Raw genomic sequence first — 16,906 nt, 5'->3', positions numbered from 1 at the left:
GTTTTTAGAATAGGGTGCTGGTTTATTACTTACTTCCATTGGATACTATTTTTTGACTTTTTTTCAATCAGATCAATTCCTTCTAAGACATTGGTGATATCATAAATTCTTCTTTTTTGCCTCACAGCTAAAGTATCTGCAGCCTGTTTGGAAAAAACAAGCAAACAAATAGAACAATGAAATAAAGGACATCATATTTTAAAGCCAAAATAGGTCGATTATTAGGTTTACAGCATGAGAGTACAATCCCAAATATGACCCAGTCAGGTGCTTGGGTACAATAGCTGGATATGTTCAAAGCGTCTCCTGAATATTAACAATACCACAAAAACTTTTTCTACTTAAGAGCTAGAAGATGTTGGATAGGGGGGGAAAAAGGTAATGATAAGGTCATGCCATAAAGCCTATAAAAATAAAAAAAACACAATGAGAATACTTTCATGTCTCCTTATGGACTAATCTGAGCAAGAGCTAACTGTCTATGCTGTCACTTCCTATTCTACTTCTCTGTTCCTGTTCTACTTCTTCTCATCTAAAAACAAATATTACTCGAAAAATTGAATCTCTACAATATCTTTTTTGGTAATTAAGTCACTTGAGGGAAAATTCTTAATTAAGACACAGAATTTCTTGATAACTGTCTGCATTTTTAAAACTCAGAATGAAAACACAGAAATGAATCATGCCATCAACCGAAAGCATAAAATCTATAAGAAATCAAAAATTATTGCACAGTGTGGCACTAACAACTATTGCACAAAAGCTTGGTGGTTTTATTCACATTACATGAGATCAACAAAAATATTACATGCTACCATATTATGAATGAATTCAAGAATAATGTATAGTTCTTCTAATTAGTTTCACACTCACATTTCTGACATTTATTTCCCAGTAGAACAAAGAGAACTTCAAAAAAGAGGTTAGGGGCTGGGGATATAGCTCAGTTGGTAGAGTGCTTGCCTCTGCATGCACAAGGTCCTGGGTTCAATCCCCCCACCCCCAAAAGTTTCCCTACATCTCGTTTTCAAAGTTTGTTAGAAAACAGCCTATTTTGAAAGTACAGCCACATGTTAAGATTTTGACAATAGGGGCTGGGGTTGTGGCTCAGTGGTAGAGTGCTCGCCTACAGCACATGAGGAACTTGGTTTGATCCTCGGCACCTAATAAAAGTATCATGTCCATCTACAACTAAAAAATAAATATTTTTAAAAGATTCAAGACAATAATGTAAAGGTTTATTAATGTCCCTACTAACAATTTCCAGAACGGTATCTAAATTAATGAACAGGATTTAACTGCACATAATTGGTTACCAGCTCTCCCAGGGCATTATTACTTTCTTGGTTCTGCAGCTCCTACAAAAACCCAGCAGAGCACAGTGTGAATCCAGACCTGCCTTGCATGGACAGTGCCACTGATGGCTACTCCTCTCCTCACAGGCATTTAGAGTCTTTAGTAAAGTGGAGGCACTCTAAATCCACTTACCTACCACCCACCCATTCAGTCCTTCAAGAAAGGGATCAGATCCTCTATCAGTGGACCAGGAGAGTAGGTAGGATATGGGAGAGAAGGAAGAACTAGGAATTGAGGCTCTTTGGAATCCACAACTCTGACTTGGCACTGTCTCTTCTTAAGAACCAGAGAACCAAGAGCAGGACTAGAACTAGATATAGTCTCACTGGTATCTTCTTTGCTGTACTTAGCAATTCCCTTCCTGATTTATTTATCTTCAAAGAATGTATGTTCTGTTTCTTGAGTTTCAGACTGTTTTCCTGAAGAGCAGCGGTCTACTGCAAAGTTAACCATAAAATCTGAAGTCAAGCTGTGTGCAATGGCACACACCTGTATTACAGCAACTCGGAAGGCTGAGGCAGGAGGGTCCCATTTTCAAAGCCAGCCTCAGCAACTCAGTGACGTCCTGAGCAACTTAGCAAGACCCTCCCTCAAAAAATAAAACAGGCTGAGAATGTGGCTCAGTTGGCTAAGCACTCCTGGGTTCAATTGCAGGGAACCCCCTCAAAACAAGCTGAAGTTGAGAATTCACCTCTCTCTCTCTCCTCTGAGAAGGCACACTCGAGAAGTGACCCAGAACACTCCTAGCCAGGGCTGTGTTCTGGGTGTCTGTGTACTCATTCACATACCAAAGTGTTCACTACCATAGCAAAAGCTCACCTGGTGTGCTGTTAGAGCAAGTTTGAACCAGACCCCAAGTCATCAGGCAGGGTGCCATCAGAATGAACTTGCAGCTCAAAATTGTTAAAAAGTATATTTATATTTATTACTTCTTAATAGTCACAATATTTAACCCTTGCTTTCTAAACTAACCAGTATTTCTTAAATACTTTTCTATTTAAATATCTGGATGACTGACACATAACCATACCTCTCAAGAGGACCTCCAGGAAGTTTTTCTTTCAGCAGTCATTTTATTTTTCAGAAAGGTTCTGAAGCTGGGCATAGTGATGCACTCCTGTAATTCCAGGGACTCAGGAGACTGAGGCAGGAGGAATCACAAGTTCAAAGCCAGTTTCAGCAATTAGTGAGGCCCTAAGCAACCCTAAGCAACTTAGCAAGAGCTTGTCACAAAATAAAAAATAAATACAGGGCTGGGAATATGGGCTCAGTGACTAAGCACCCCTGGAGTCAATCCCCAGTACCAAAAAATGAAAAAGAAAAAAAATATTATGTTCTGGAGTTGTACCCACCAAGATCTAGTTCCAGCACTGCTACTTCCAATCTTCAGCTGATCTCCTTAGCTCACTGAGCCTTATCTCTCTTTATTTGGAAAACAGGACAATAATATATAGAGGGGTTGAGGGAATCAAACTGGATAAGCTTGCACAATGTCTGCTGCATAGATATTTCCTTCTGGTTGCTTTTCTTTACTTTTCAGCTTCAGGGGCAAGAGGAGATAGGACTATTATGGCTCACAAGAAAGGAAAGTGAAACCCTTCTCTAAGAAAGCAGGACAGCAGACAGTATAGAAGGAATATGGCACAGCACTACTGGCCCTTGGGAAGTTGGTGCTCATGATTTAGCAGTGAGACTCACCAACATCACTATGCATTTCTCTCTGGCCCAGGAGAACTCCCTGAGCATAGACAAGGGGTGGGCAGAGACCAAAGTGAGCCACTATCCTTATCCTATGCCTGCTACTGAACTGGAGAACATGTGCCCATGTTCTTAAACTCATTAAACTCCATTTCAAAAGGTTACATTTACTGCAATAAGATTTGACTGATACAGTCATAAAGGAAGCATCTGATTATATCATACCAACTCAGTTTGCAGGAAAAGTAAACAAAATAATCCTCTAAAGAAATAGATCATTCCTCCAAAAATGAAATCCTATCCTAAAAATATGATGTCTCACCAGTGGTTAACAAAGCAATATCCACAGGCAAAACAAAATTGAAGCCTGTGATGCTCTTAAGAGATGGGCAAACCAAATAAACTAGGACAGCTACAACTGTACAGAAGTGCTAAAAACAGCTTGGAGAATCATGATACAACCTGCCACTTGAAAAAATAGGTCCAACAAGGCCCACTGCAAAGTGGACAAGGAGTGGACTATCTGGTAACTTTGAGTTAGGATCAGTTGCAACTCACTTGCTCAGGAATGTTCTTCTCATGGAGCATAAAGTTGCCTTTAAAAAAGCTAACATGAGGGGCTGGGGTTGTAGCTCAGCAGTAGAGTTCTCGCCTAGCACATGCGAGGCTTTGGGTTCAATCCTCAGCGCTACATAAAAATAAATAAAATAAAGGTATTGTGTCCAACTACACCTAAATATTAAAAAAAAAAAAAAAAAAAGCTAACATGAGAATAATAACTGTAGAAAACACCCCATCCTTCAGGTCCTCCATCTGCAAAGCAGGTAGTTTCCCTTCTAGGGCATACAACAGTCAATATATGCACACTTGATATTGTGCTCCAGAAATCAATATTATAATGAGAAGGAAAAGAATGAATAATCAAAAATGTATAAGAGCAATAGTGTATAAAATCAATCTATTCTACCTAAAAGTAAGGCATAAGGACCCTAAGTGAGGCATAGAATGCACCGAACAGACTTCCTTTCAATTGTGCCATAAGGTATCTTAGGTTGATCTAGTCCAAGGTAAGATTTGAACTAATTATCACCTAATTTTAAATGCTATTAAAGATACTGTGTAGAACATCTGATTTCAATCCACCAGGAAGAACATGTGCAAGGCAAGCACTCTGCCACTGAGCCACAAGAATCATTTTTAATCCAGTAACAGGATAACTATGTAACAGGATTTTACACAGATTTTATCTACCTTAATCCTTACAACAGCTTTATCAAGTAGGTGTTTTACTCATTAAATAGGAAAATCAGTAGGCTTTGAATAATTAGAGTTGAGTTTGTTAGTAATCATATATTCACAAAACAAATTTGTGGCTAAACATTTTCAAATGTGTTGATATAATTTTAAAATACTTTAACCAAGTCTGGTAAACATCCAAAGGTTTCCAAGTTGTACAACGGCATCGAATATACAAGTTAAGCAGGTCTGGTCTACAGAAGGTTTCATACACAGAGTGTATAAAATGGTCTGAAAAAGCAAAAAGATCTTAATTGCCACTTATTTATTTATTCAAAAATAAATAATAGTAAGAAAAAAAAGTGCATACATATTTGAGACTGTAGCCTACATTTTACAGAATAAGATTAAGACAATGAAAAAGTTGTATGAAGTAGAAAGTATTTTAAAAAGTGGATTAAAAAGTAAATTCTTAGGGTGAGGGCAAAAAGGAAAGAGTTCCTGGAGGAGGCCACTGTGTTTGCAATGGGTCTGTAGGGCCATTAAATCAACAAGGAAATTAAATACCAAAGAATGAATAACTGTAAGGACACAAAGGCTCCCTCCAGAAGCAGCACTAAGTACATAATAAGTTTTTCAATTCCTTATCAATGCCCCACCCCAAAGGAATCTCTTCTAAAGAACACCTTTCAGTGGTTTTGCTACCACAAATTGCTACTGTACTATTTTTGAAATACATAGCTTTAAATTTGTTTCATTTCTAATAAACACTGCATAAACTTTTAAAAGTTTATCTTTATTTTTACTGTCTTACTCAAGTCACCAAAGAGTGCTAGTGTTTGTTTAACTAGGAAAATCATGCTGAACCTTAAAATCTATAAATTACAAAGTCTAGAGACTATCTACATCCTCCATTGCATACTTTGAAAATTCTCTTCCCTTAAGTGTTAACTTTCTAAAAACAGACAAGATTACATGTGTATCTGCTATCCTCCCACTGGTCAGCAGTATAGCATAAAAGGTCATGCAGAGAGAGGCTCTGAGTCAAGCCTGCATGACCTTGGGCATGCCTCTCAGTGCCTCAATTTCTTCATCTCTAAAGAGTAAAGATACTGTTGTTGCTGTGAGGATTAAATGAGTATAATATTTGAAATACTTAGAAAAAATGCTTGGCACAGAGGAAGCCTTACATTTATGTTATCATCACTATTTTCATCCAATTTCTCAAGTAAAGAATGAGAAAATACTGTTGTGTGAAAGATAAATCTATCTGGGTAAATCTATCCCACTAACTTTAACAAATTCAGATCGCAGTCAAGCACAAAGACATTGAAAAACAAAAAACAAAAAACTCCTGAAAAGCAAAAATAGATAAAAATTGTGTAATTTTCTACTCAGAGTTCACCCTTTTGGAACCTATTTATAACTTTTATATCATTCTTAACCATTGTGGCAACATTCACAGGAGGAAGTACCACCATGACACTAAGGAGGCACCTTGGCAGCAATCAAGGTTCAAGAGAAAAATTCAAAAAGCATACAAAGTTGAGGCTACTGGACATGACAGTGGCCTAACATATTTTTAAAAATGTTCACGTTAACATTCACAAAGAATTCAAAAAACAATATTCATCATGAAAATCTATCAAAAATTGTGTACAGTATTCTTAGTTTATGAATACAAAGACACGTATGTAATTCACGTTGGGAAATTTTCAAATAGGAATAACTGAATGTTTTTTAATGAGAAATGTTAACAGAGATAAAACTTCAGCTAATCAGACAACTCAGCTATTGGCAAAATCTTATTATCTAAAGAATAAACATGGTTTTAGGATGTGTCAAATTCAAGAATATACTAGTTAGATGTGGCATTTAAATAATCTAAAAATATCAAAGGAATCACAGTGAATGTGAACTGACTCAAATTAAACCCAACTTTCATTGTAGTTTCCTGCATAGGCAACAACAGCCTATTTTGAATACAGCCCCCAGCACACACAAACACACACACTCACTCACTGTCAAGCAAATGTACTGTCAAAAATCTCCTTCCTAGGCTGGGGCTGTACCTCAGTGGCAGAGTGCTTCCCTAGCATGAGATGAGGCACTGGGTTCGATCCTCAGCACCACATAAAAATAAACAAATAAAATAAAGGGATTCTGTCCATCTACAGAATCCCTTTATTTTATTTTAATTTTTTTTTTTAAATCTCCTTCCTTGGGAAGTGTATATCAAATGCATAGAAGAAATAAAAGGGAAAAGAAAGAGATTTGGCTGCCTCAACAATTAAAATATATTACAGAAGAAAATGTAAAGACCATGAATTAAAATACGTAAAGATAGAATTCATGAAAAAAGAAGAAATTATTAGTATTCTTCAAAAGGTTTTCAAACTTTTAATGAGTTAATAAAAGAATAGGAATCAAGGGAATGCAAATTAAAACAGTGAAAATAAGTCTACACAGACTCTTAAGTGAATATTCAGAGCAGTATTCACAACAACCAAGAATCAGAGATAGCAGGTACATATCCATTGCACAGGAAAAGTGCAGTACTTTCTTAAAACAAAATGCCATTTGGGGTAGAAAGGAACTGCTGGCAGACACAGTTAACACAGATGAAATTCAAAAGATGCTAAGCATGATTCCACTGACATGACACTCTAGAAAAAGAGCAATCCATTTCATGAGAAAGAAAGCATGATTGCCTGGGGCTAAGGATGAGGGTGGAAATTGACCAGGGAGAGGCAACAGGATGGACATGTGCCACACCTGTCTGTGGTAGGGCTTATATAGGTAAGCATTTGTCCAAACTCACTGAACCCTACATGGCAGCATACCTCAATAAGTTGACTAAAAAAAACTTGGTATTATGTATCACACTTAAAAATCTGAAAATATGAAAAATCAGGAAACCCAATATTGATTTGATCTATGTACCATTAATCTTAACAAACACTTTAATATAGTATTTACCAGGTGCCAGGCACTACTTAAGTGTCTTAGAGTAAAAATGCATTTTAGCAACTTCTACAATAATAACTATGAGGTACCTATTAATACTGCCCCCATTTTTGCAAATGAGAAACCAGTGCGCAAGGGCACTGACCATGGAAAGATCAGGACATGAAGTCAGAGTACATGCTCTTAATTCCTATGCCATGAAACTTATGGACTGAGATGGCTGCACATGATCATATGCTGAGCCTGGAGTATCAACTAATAAATATTTTTGTTATACAACAATGAACATCAACGGTCTTAAAATGTTTATTAGCCTCTGATCCAGTAATTCTTTAGTATAGATTATCAGAAGTGAAATAATCTCAAATGTTTACAGAAAATGTTTTATGGAATATTACTTTAAACTCAACACACTACAAAGTTCTGTTGTATCCCCTGCAGCACTTGACTGCTTAAATATTCCCTCCTTCCTAAAATGCACGGTTTCCTGGTCTTGGTGTCACTTGACCCTTGGGGTTTTTCTCTTCTGTTTTATTCTCCTTTCCTCTGCTCTCAGCTCCTGTTTCCCAGAGTTCTCTTCTTCTTTACACTAGAAGTTATCTGCTTCACAATAAACCTCATAAACAACCATATCCAAATCAAGTAGGTGGCCCTCATCTTCATCATGAATTTTAAGTCCATAATTCCTACAAGATGCCAGACATTTCTAGGCTATCCCACTGGCATCTCACACATGTCCAAAATTGAATTTCTTTTTCCTCTTCCATCTTTCCTTTTTCATAACTTGTATATGAAAAACCACTGCCATTCACATGGTTGACCAAGCCAGGGATGGAGCAGTCATCTATGATTTTTCCTATTTTACAGACTTAGCAGCCAAGTTCTGCACTGCTGTAGGGTAAAAAAAAAAAAAAAAAAAAAAAAAAAAAAAAATCAATGAAATCTCTCTGCTTCTTATTTCCACTGCCTCTGCCCTAGTTCAGGTTTATAACCTTGCCTGCAATAGAATATTCATCCAACTATCATCTGATTTACATCTCAAATGTGCCCACTTCTTTCTCTGGCCTCTGAGATCTACTGCCTTGCTGACCGAGAATGCCCTTTCACATCACTCAATTCATTCTGTTAACAGCAATCCATTCTGTTATGGTTTAGATGTGGTTTGAGTATGTTCCCCAAAGGCTGGAGTGCTGGAAGCTTGGTCCCTAATGTGTCAGTGTTGGGAGGTGGAACCAAGTAGGAGGATAATTAGGCCACAGGGGTACTACTCTCATGGAACACAGTTATAAAGTGAGGCCATTCCATATACTTAGCCTCTTCTGCATGCAGCCATTTCCATTTACACTTCCCTGTCATGTGGAGCAACCTTCAGGACACCAGCACCACACTGTTCAGGCCTTTTAGCTCCCCAGAATCATGAACCAAATAAGCCTCTTTGCTTCATAAAGAACCTAGTCTCAAACTTTTGTTATAGGAACATAAAACATACTAAGATATGTTCCCTCAACTATTTGTTGAAAGCTCACAATAGACTAGCTGAGTCAGCAATAGTAACACACAAGACACAGTTCCTGTTCTCACAGAGCACTTGATCTAGAAGGAAACACAAGCAAGCAAGCAAATAAATAAATAAATAAATAAATTTTGTGATAAGGGATAGTAGGGAAAATAATAGTCTGCTGAGAAAGAGAATAAATGGGAACCTACTTTAGCACAAGGCAAGAATCAGAAATTGTACCTGTATTCATTTTCTATTGCTACTGTCACAAATTACCACAAATTTTAATGCCTTAAAACAACACAAATTTATCATCTTAGAGTTTTATAGATCAGAAGATTGAAATGATCCTCACTGAGTTGCAATCAATGTACTGGTGAGGTGCAGTTCCCCTCTAGATGTGCTAGGAAGGAAGTTATCTCTGTTTCCCAGTTTCAGACATGCCACATTCCTTTGCTGTGGCCCCTTTCCTCCAACAGTGGTCAGATTGAGTCCCTCTTCAACTCACTGGCTCTGATTCTTCTTTCCTTTTCCACTTTTAAGAACTCCCATGATTACATAAGCCCCACTGAATAACCCAAGAAAATGTAACCATCTTAAAGTCAGCTGGTTAGCAACTTTAACCATAACTTCCATATGCCATGTAACTGGACATAATCACATGTCCTCGGAATTAGAACATGGAGGTCCTTGAAGAGCCATTATTTCACCTACCAAAGCATCCAAGAAGTAACATTTAAATTCACCCAGAGGGTTTAAAGTGGCCAGTTATTTGTGTGTGAGTAGAAATGCCTTTCCAAGCAGAAGAGCTTATGCTGTAGCCCTAAGGTGAAGGAGAAGGTAGGGGAGGGTGCTTAAAAGAGAGGCCTAGAAGAGTAGGATGATCTAGAAGAGGTACGAGAGGAAGGGCCACAAAAGGGAGGGCTCTGAAGGCATTTGGATATTATTCTAACTTGATCTCAGTTTTTGAGTTTTATGTATGTCAATGTCATCCGATTTTTTGAGTCTCTTTGTTCTCAGGTGAGCCTCCAGCTGCTCCCAGAAGCCTTCTAGGGCCCTTGCATCATCAAACTTCTTTGCTCAGAGAAGTGCTTCCAAAGTCCGCCTTTCAGAGTTTTTAAAAGTGTGCAACTCTGAATTTCCAACTGGGGAAATTGAATTGAACTGGGGCACATATAAGTTAACTCACATCTGTTGAATATGCTGATTCACTTTCCATCATTACAACAAATAACTCAGATAAATCAACTTATAAAGAGAAATGATTTACTTTGGTTCATAGTTTGGGAAGTTTCAATCCTTGACTGGCTGGCCCTATCACTTTTGGGCCTGTGTTGAGACAGAACATCAAGGTGGCACTGTGTGGTGGAACAAAACAGAAAGGAAGGAGGAGAGGAAGGAAGATGGGGCAAAGAGAAGCAGAAAGAACAGGAGAATGAGGAGGAGGAGACAGCAAGGAGCAAGGGTCCCAATATCCCCTTCAAGGACTTGCCTTCAACATATGGAAGATGTCCCACTAGGAAGATGTACCTATTAAAGTTTCCTCCACCTCCACCTCCACTAGTGCCAAGTTGAAAACTAAGGCACTGGCCTTTGAGGGACATTTAAGATCCAAATTATCACACTGGATTAAGGAGGGGAAAAAAAAACACCTAGCAACAATTTACATACATACCTAGAATCAATTCTATAATTAATATAATTAATGGTTAATTCTAAATAACAAGACAGCTTGAATTGTAAAGGTATTAAAATTATGTTTATAATTTGGCAAGATAAAGCTGATCTCCATTATAAAAAGGTATAAGAAATTGAAGAAATACTAAAAATAGTTGAACATGGTTCTCTGGGTAGTGGCATCCTAGGTCATTTTTATTCAAGAATTTATTAACTTTTTACCACTTTTCTAATATTTTGTGTTACTTAAGTAAAACTGTATTTTAAGTATAGAAAGAAAAATCATAAAAAAAGATCTCCTGTTCATAAGCACATTAAAATATAAACAGACTCATGGGCTAATTGGGAAAAGTCAGTCTTCACTGGCAAGATCTAAAAAAATGATACAAAAATTAAAAAATATTTTAAACAACTTATCATATCAAAGAAATGGCAAAATAGAACATAGATACCCAGACAAATATATGTGTAAGTCCATTGATAGGTACCTCTATTCAAATTTCAAGGCTTTGTTCACTGATGGGAAGTAGTAACATCAAAACCAAAAATCTCAAAACCAGTGTTGTAAGCAGTCAATTTATCTTGTAGAGAACTGGAAAAATGAGATTGCTCTGCCCCTCTCTAATAAAGCTTTTTTTTTTTTAATCAGTCTAAAACTTTGTACTAGATAGACTGTTTGCTTAGCATGGTGGTTCAGGACATCAATTCTGACATCAGATTATAGTGCTGCTCAGTTTCATTTACTATGGACATCAAGTTAATCACTACCTCTTTTATCCCCAGTTTCCTAATCAGCACAATGGAGGTATCCTTCAGTTTTACCTCTGGGAGTAAATAAACTCACAGGAAGAAAGTACTTGGCACGGTACCAGTTACTTAGCATTGGGTATGAGTAGTCATTTTTGTTAATCTTGCAGAGCTTTAGTTTTCTGAGAACTTTTTTTCTATTGAGCCAACTATCTTGTATTTAATAGCTGTCTAATAATTAGACCCTGGAATAGATGTACCCAGATCATCAGCTTTATGTATTTTAATACATTTAATATTTTTTAGTTATAGTTGGACATAATACCTTTATTTTTATGTGGTGCTGAGGATTGAACCCAGTGCTTCACATGTGCTAGGCGAGCACTCTACCGCTAGGCCACAACCCCGGCCCCTACACTTTACATTTTAAAGCAATTTTAGATTCACAGTAAAGTTGAGTGGGACATTTGTCAAAATTGATAAACCTATACTGACCCATCACCATCACCCAGAGTCCATGGATATTGTACATTCTGTGGGTTTTGACAAATGTATAAGGACATCCACTTGCCATTATACTTTCATACAAAATAGTTTCACTGCCCTAAAAATATTGTTCTCACTCTATTCATCTACCCTCCCCTCTAACCATTGGCAATCACTAATGATTTACTGTCTCTACAGTTTTGCCTTTTATAGAATGTTCCATAGCTGGATCACACAGTTTGTAGCCTTTCTGGACCAAATGCTTTCACTTAGTAATATGCATTTATGTTTCTTCTATATCTTTTCATAACTTGATAGCTCATGTACTTTTCAGCACTGAACATTTAATTGTCTAGATACATCACAGTTTATCCATGCACCTACTGAAAAACATTTTGGTTGCTTCCACATTTTAGCCATTATGAATAAAGCTGCTATAAATATCATGAGCAGCTTTCCATGAACTTTCCAACTCCTTTGGGTAAATACAAAGAGCACAATTACTGGATCATATAGTTAAAGTATGTTAGTTTTTTAAAAGACTACTAATTTTTGCTGGGTATGGTGGCACACACTTGTAATCTCATCTTCTCAGGAGGCTGACATAAGAGGATCTCAAATTCAAGGCCAGCTTGGGCAACTTAGCAAGACCCTCTTTCAAAATAAAAAGAAGGGGCTCCAAATGTAGAACACTTGCCTATCATGTGTGAGGCCCTCCTTGATTTCAATCCCAACACCACCAAAAAAAGGAGGAGGGGGGGTGAGGGAGGAGGGAGGAGGGAGGGGGGAGGGAGAGGGGAGAAACCAAACCAAACTATATTGGGACATCACCTTTGGTATATTCCCATCAGCAGTGAATAAGAGTTCCTTGTCAGCATGTGGTGTTCTCAGTGTTTTAGATTTTTTCATTCTAATAGGTATATAATGGTATTTCATTGTTGTTTCTTTTATATATATATATATATATATATATATATATATATATATATAAATAAATATTATGTGTATTTAATTGTGGTAAAATACACATAACATAAAATTTATTATCTTGCTCACTTAAAGTGTAAGAGATGAGTAGCATTAAGTACACTCACATTGTTGTACAACCAGTCTCCAGAACACTTCATTCTGCCAAACTCTGTCCAAGATCAAAATGTTGACCACTTTGTTTTCTTCTGAAACTCTTTCTTTGGCTTATAGATAGTCACCTTCACATTGTGTGGAAACATTCCTGGTATCTTCCAGTATGTCCAATTTTTCCCCTTCTCATAAGGACACCAATCAGATTTGATTAGGGCCCATCCTAATGGCTTCATTTAACTTATTCATCTTCTTAAGATCCTATCTCAAAATATAGATGTATTTTTGAGGAACTGAGAGGATTTCAAACATGAATTCTGGAAGCACACACTTCTGCCTAATACCCCTTAAACAACTTCTATTCTCTTCTTTCCCTGGCCATTAGCAACCACTCTTCAACTTTCTGTTTCTATGAATAGGTTCTTCATATAAGCAGAATCAACCAGTATTTGTCTCTTTGTGATTGGCTATTTCACTTACCGTAATTCCTCAAGGTTCATGTATATTGGTTGCATATGTTATGATTTTCTTCTTTCTAAAGCTGAATCATCTCCCATTGTATATAGTGAACCATTTTGTTTATCCACTTATCCACTGATGGAGACCTGTGTTGTCCCCACCTTTTGGCTATTATGAAATTATTATAAATATGGGTATACAAATACATGCTGAAGACCCTGCTTCTGATTCTTTTGGTATATACCCAGGAGTGGAATTGTCCTGAAAATTTTTCAGCAGTGCTGGGAGCCATCAGCCAAGTAGGTATGACAATTTCCTTGCCAGCATACCCCCATGTTTCTTTAGTGGAAGGACTCGTGGAAATAGGACATTTTGCAGCGACACTGCCGGTAGTCAGTGACGGGTATGATCCAATTGCAGTGGTATCAACCTAAGTCAGGAGGCTGACGCCTAAAGGTCAGTTTTCCAATGATGGGTAAGAACCATATGTTGAATTGGACAACCTACCAGGCATGGTCCTTAAGCCACATTAACCTCACTCCCCTACTGGCACCAAGGCCAAATTTGGGGGCCAACAGAGGTGAGGCAAAGAACCTCACCCCCCCCACTGGTGCATAGACCTATCCACAAAGTATGGCTGTATGCTGGACCGGTAGTCAGTGACGGGTATGATCCAGTTGCAGTGGTATCAACCTAAGACAGGAGGCTGACGCCTAAAAGTCAGTTTTCCGATGACGGGTAAGAACCATATGTTGAATTGGACAACCTACCAGGCACGGTGCTTAAGCCACATTACTTGTTGTTTAATTAATCAGAAGGGGGGAGATGCTGGGAGCCATCAGCCAAGTAGGTATGACAATTTCCTTGCCAGCGTACCCCCATGTTTCTTTAGTGGAAGGGCTCGTGGAAATAGGACATTTTGCAGCGACATTGCATGTAAGGTGACCTTGCTCAAGGACCAGGGCGATGGAGTTTAGGGCGTTGCCGGTTTAGGAAGATTATTCCTGCCGGGGAATAGGGCGTATCCTGCTGCCCGAGTTCCTCTTGAGTTCTTAGGGACAGTATATTTGGGAGACAGAAGCCCATGAGGTGTGGATTTGGGCAGAGAACGTGGATTTCCCCAGAACGTGTTTGTAGAAGGCCGGTGTGAGATTGGGAATAAAGAATTGCTGTTTGAATCTATAAGCTGTGAGTGGCTCGTGATTTGTGCCCAGCCAGACTGCGGCACAGCACTGAAGTTCTGGCTGTTTACCTCCTGCAGCATGGGTGAACACTTACTGAAAATCTTTGCTTAGAGTTTTAAACTAAGGCCTTAGGATAAGTTTTTTGTTCCTTATAGGGTGTGTGTTACTCAAGTTATCATAAATGGGTATAACTCAGGAACATGTGAGATAAGAAACACCATAAATACTTTATCACATTAACTCAGGTATCATTCAGGCAATTTGTTACTTAGGCAATCACAATAAGATAAGCAATCTAGATCATATTTTTATTAAAAAGTTGAAGACTATACAAAAAAAGGAAACATAGAAACCCAGTTATAAATTATATTTAAAAGGAATTTTTAAAAATTTCAAAATAGCACGTCAATACTAAGTCATAATTAGCTTAACAGATCTTCAAGTTCTTAGCTGTGAAAAACAGAATCCTAATTTTGTGAAACAACAGGGAATTTGCCATCCACAACCTCATTTTCTTTTCTTTCTTTTTCTTTTTTTTTTAGTGGTATGGGCATACATACTTGGCAAGTGCTCTAACACTGAGCTACATTCCCAGCTCAAACCATCATTTTCAATGCAGGAACTCAAGTTATCTCCCTCTCCTCTACAAGAGAAGTAAAAAGAATCATGCATTTTTATTTATAAGACAGATCCCATACCCTTACACACATGAAAACCTAAATTTGTTTTTTAGGACTACTGAAATGTACTATAAAACAGAGAATAATAACAAATGGTCTAACTTCAAATATTAGCTCTCACTTTCTACTTTATGACAGTGGGCAAGTTACTTAACCTATCTCAGCCTACTCAACCTGTTTTATCAGCTAAAAAGTGGAAATATTAGAACTACAGTTCCACAGTTATTAAGAGGATAAAATTATATATGGAAGCTGGCTGAGGCAGAAGGATCAATGCCAGTCTCAGCAATGGCGAGGCGCTAAGCAACTCAGTGAGACCCTGTCTCTAAAAAATAAAATACAAAATAGGTCTGGAGATGTGGCTCAGTGGTTGAGGGCCCCCCCCGAGTTCAATTTCTGTTTACCCCCCCCCCAAAATTATACATGTAAGTATATGTAAATGTAAGTTTATGTAAAATGTCCAGCACACAGTATGCTTTTAATAACTGCAACAACATAAGCTGCAAACCATATAGCCAACATCATATAACTTCTCATCTGACTGGAATGAATTAATAATTACCCCACCTCCATTATTGTAAATGAGAGACTAATTATGAAAAGCAGGTGGGCAGATGATGAATACAATTTTCTCAAATTGCTTCCAATATATTTCTATTCTCTCCTAATTGTTAAATTATGCCAGAATAGCTTTATTAGAATTGATTTGCTTTGCTAAGTAGGCTATGTCCTCAACTGGTTGTTGTTAAAAAAGAAACATAAGATACAGCATTATGTTCTTATTCTTTAGTACCACATAAGCCAGAAAAAGAAAAACAGCATCTATGTGGTCTTGAGTATTTTATGAATATCCAAGATATGTGGATTTTTTTTTTCCTTTGGAGTACTGGGGACTGAACTCAAGGCCACTTGGCCACTAAGCCACATTCTCAGACCTATTTTGTATTTTATTTCCAGACAGGTCTCACTGAGTTGCTAAGTGCCTTGCTTTTGCTAAGGATGGCCTTGAACTTGTGATCCTTCTGCCTCAGCCTCCCAAGCCACTGGGATTACAGGTATGAGCCACTGCACCCAGCTTAGGATATGTGAATATTTATGGTAAGATTAACATAATTTTAAAAATTTGTACAACTTAAAAATATCAATAGCACCCGGTGCAGGGGTGCATGCCTGTAATCCCACCTACCAGAGAGATTAAGGTAGTAGGATCCCAAGTTTAAGTCAGACTAAGCAATTTAGCAGGACTGTGTCTCCCCACTCTTAAAAATGGTGGAGAGGGGGCCTGGAGATGTAGCCCAAGGACAGAGAGCTTGCCTAGCATGGACAAAACCCTGTCCAGTAACAAAATAATAATAATAAAATAGTAGTAGTAATAATAATAAAATCAATAGCTTATGTTAACATATATACTCACTCCCCAAACAGAATGTAAGAAAAAAATCTGTCTTTATAATTTCAAATTAGAGGAAATTTTATAATTGTCTATGTTGGTCCATCTTCAACCATGTTATTATCAAAAATGTCTTTATTATGGGCTGGGGTTGTGGTTCAGAGGTAGAGCGCTTGCCTAGTATGTGTGAGGCACTGGGTTCGATCCTCAGTCCCACATTTAAAAAAATAAAGATATTGTGTCCACCTATAACTAAATATATATATATTTTAAAGTCTTTATGATCATTTACTATGGTACACAATAAAAAATATCACTGGAAAGACTTCAAAGTAATTTTTACATTGAAAATGTGTAAATAAAATGTATATATTTCTATATGTAATATATATCAAGAATGATGTTCAAAATATTTTCTATAAATATAAAGCCATTAATATAATAAGAC

The 16,906-nt window shown here is 37.4% G+C and overlaps 1 protein-coding gene across 2 annotated transcripts in view; it reads right to left on the bottom strand.

The window, feature by feature from the left end:
• The window catches only part of E2f5 (E2F transcription factor 5), a 28,448-nt gene that overhangs the window by 9,069 nt on the left and 2,473 nt on the right, over positions 1-16,906 (bottom strand). For both annotated transcript variants that reach the window (XM_076836142.1, XM_076836143.1), the window contains exon 2: positions 34-143. In XM_076836142.1, the coding sequence (XP_076692257.1) occupies positions 34-143 (110 nt within the window). The remainder of the gene's footprint in view (positions 1-33; positions 144-16,906) is intronic.

Source organism: Callospermophilus lateralis, chromosome 16 (assembly GCF_048772815.1).
Source record: "Callospermophilus lateralis isolate mCalLat2 chromosome 16, mCalLat2.hap1, whole genome shotgun sequence".
NCBI classification, from domain to species: Eukaryota; Metazoa; Chordata; class Mammalia; order Rodentia; family Sciuridae; genus Callospermophilus; species Callospermophilus lateralis.
The sequence above is the reverse complement of the archived record's forward strand: the minus strand, read 5'-3'. Positions and strand labels throughout refer to the sequence as shown.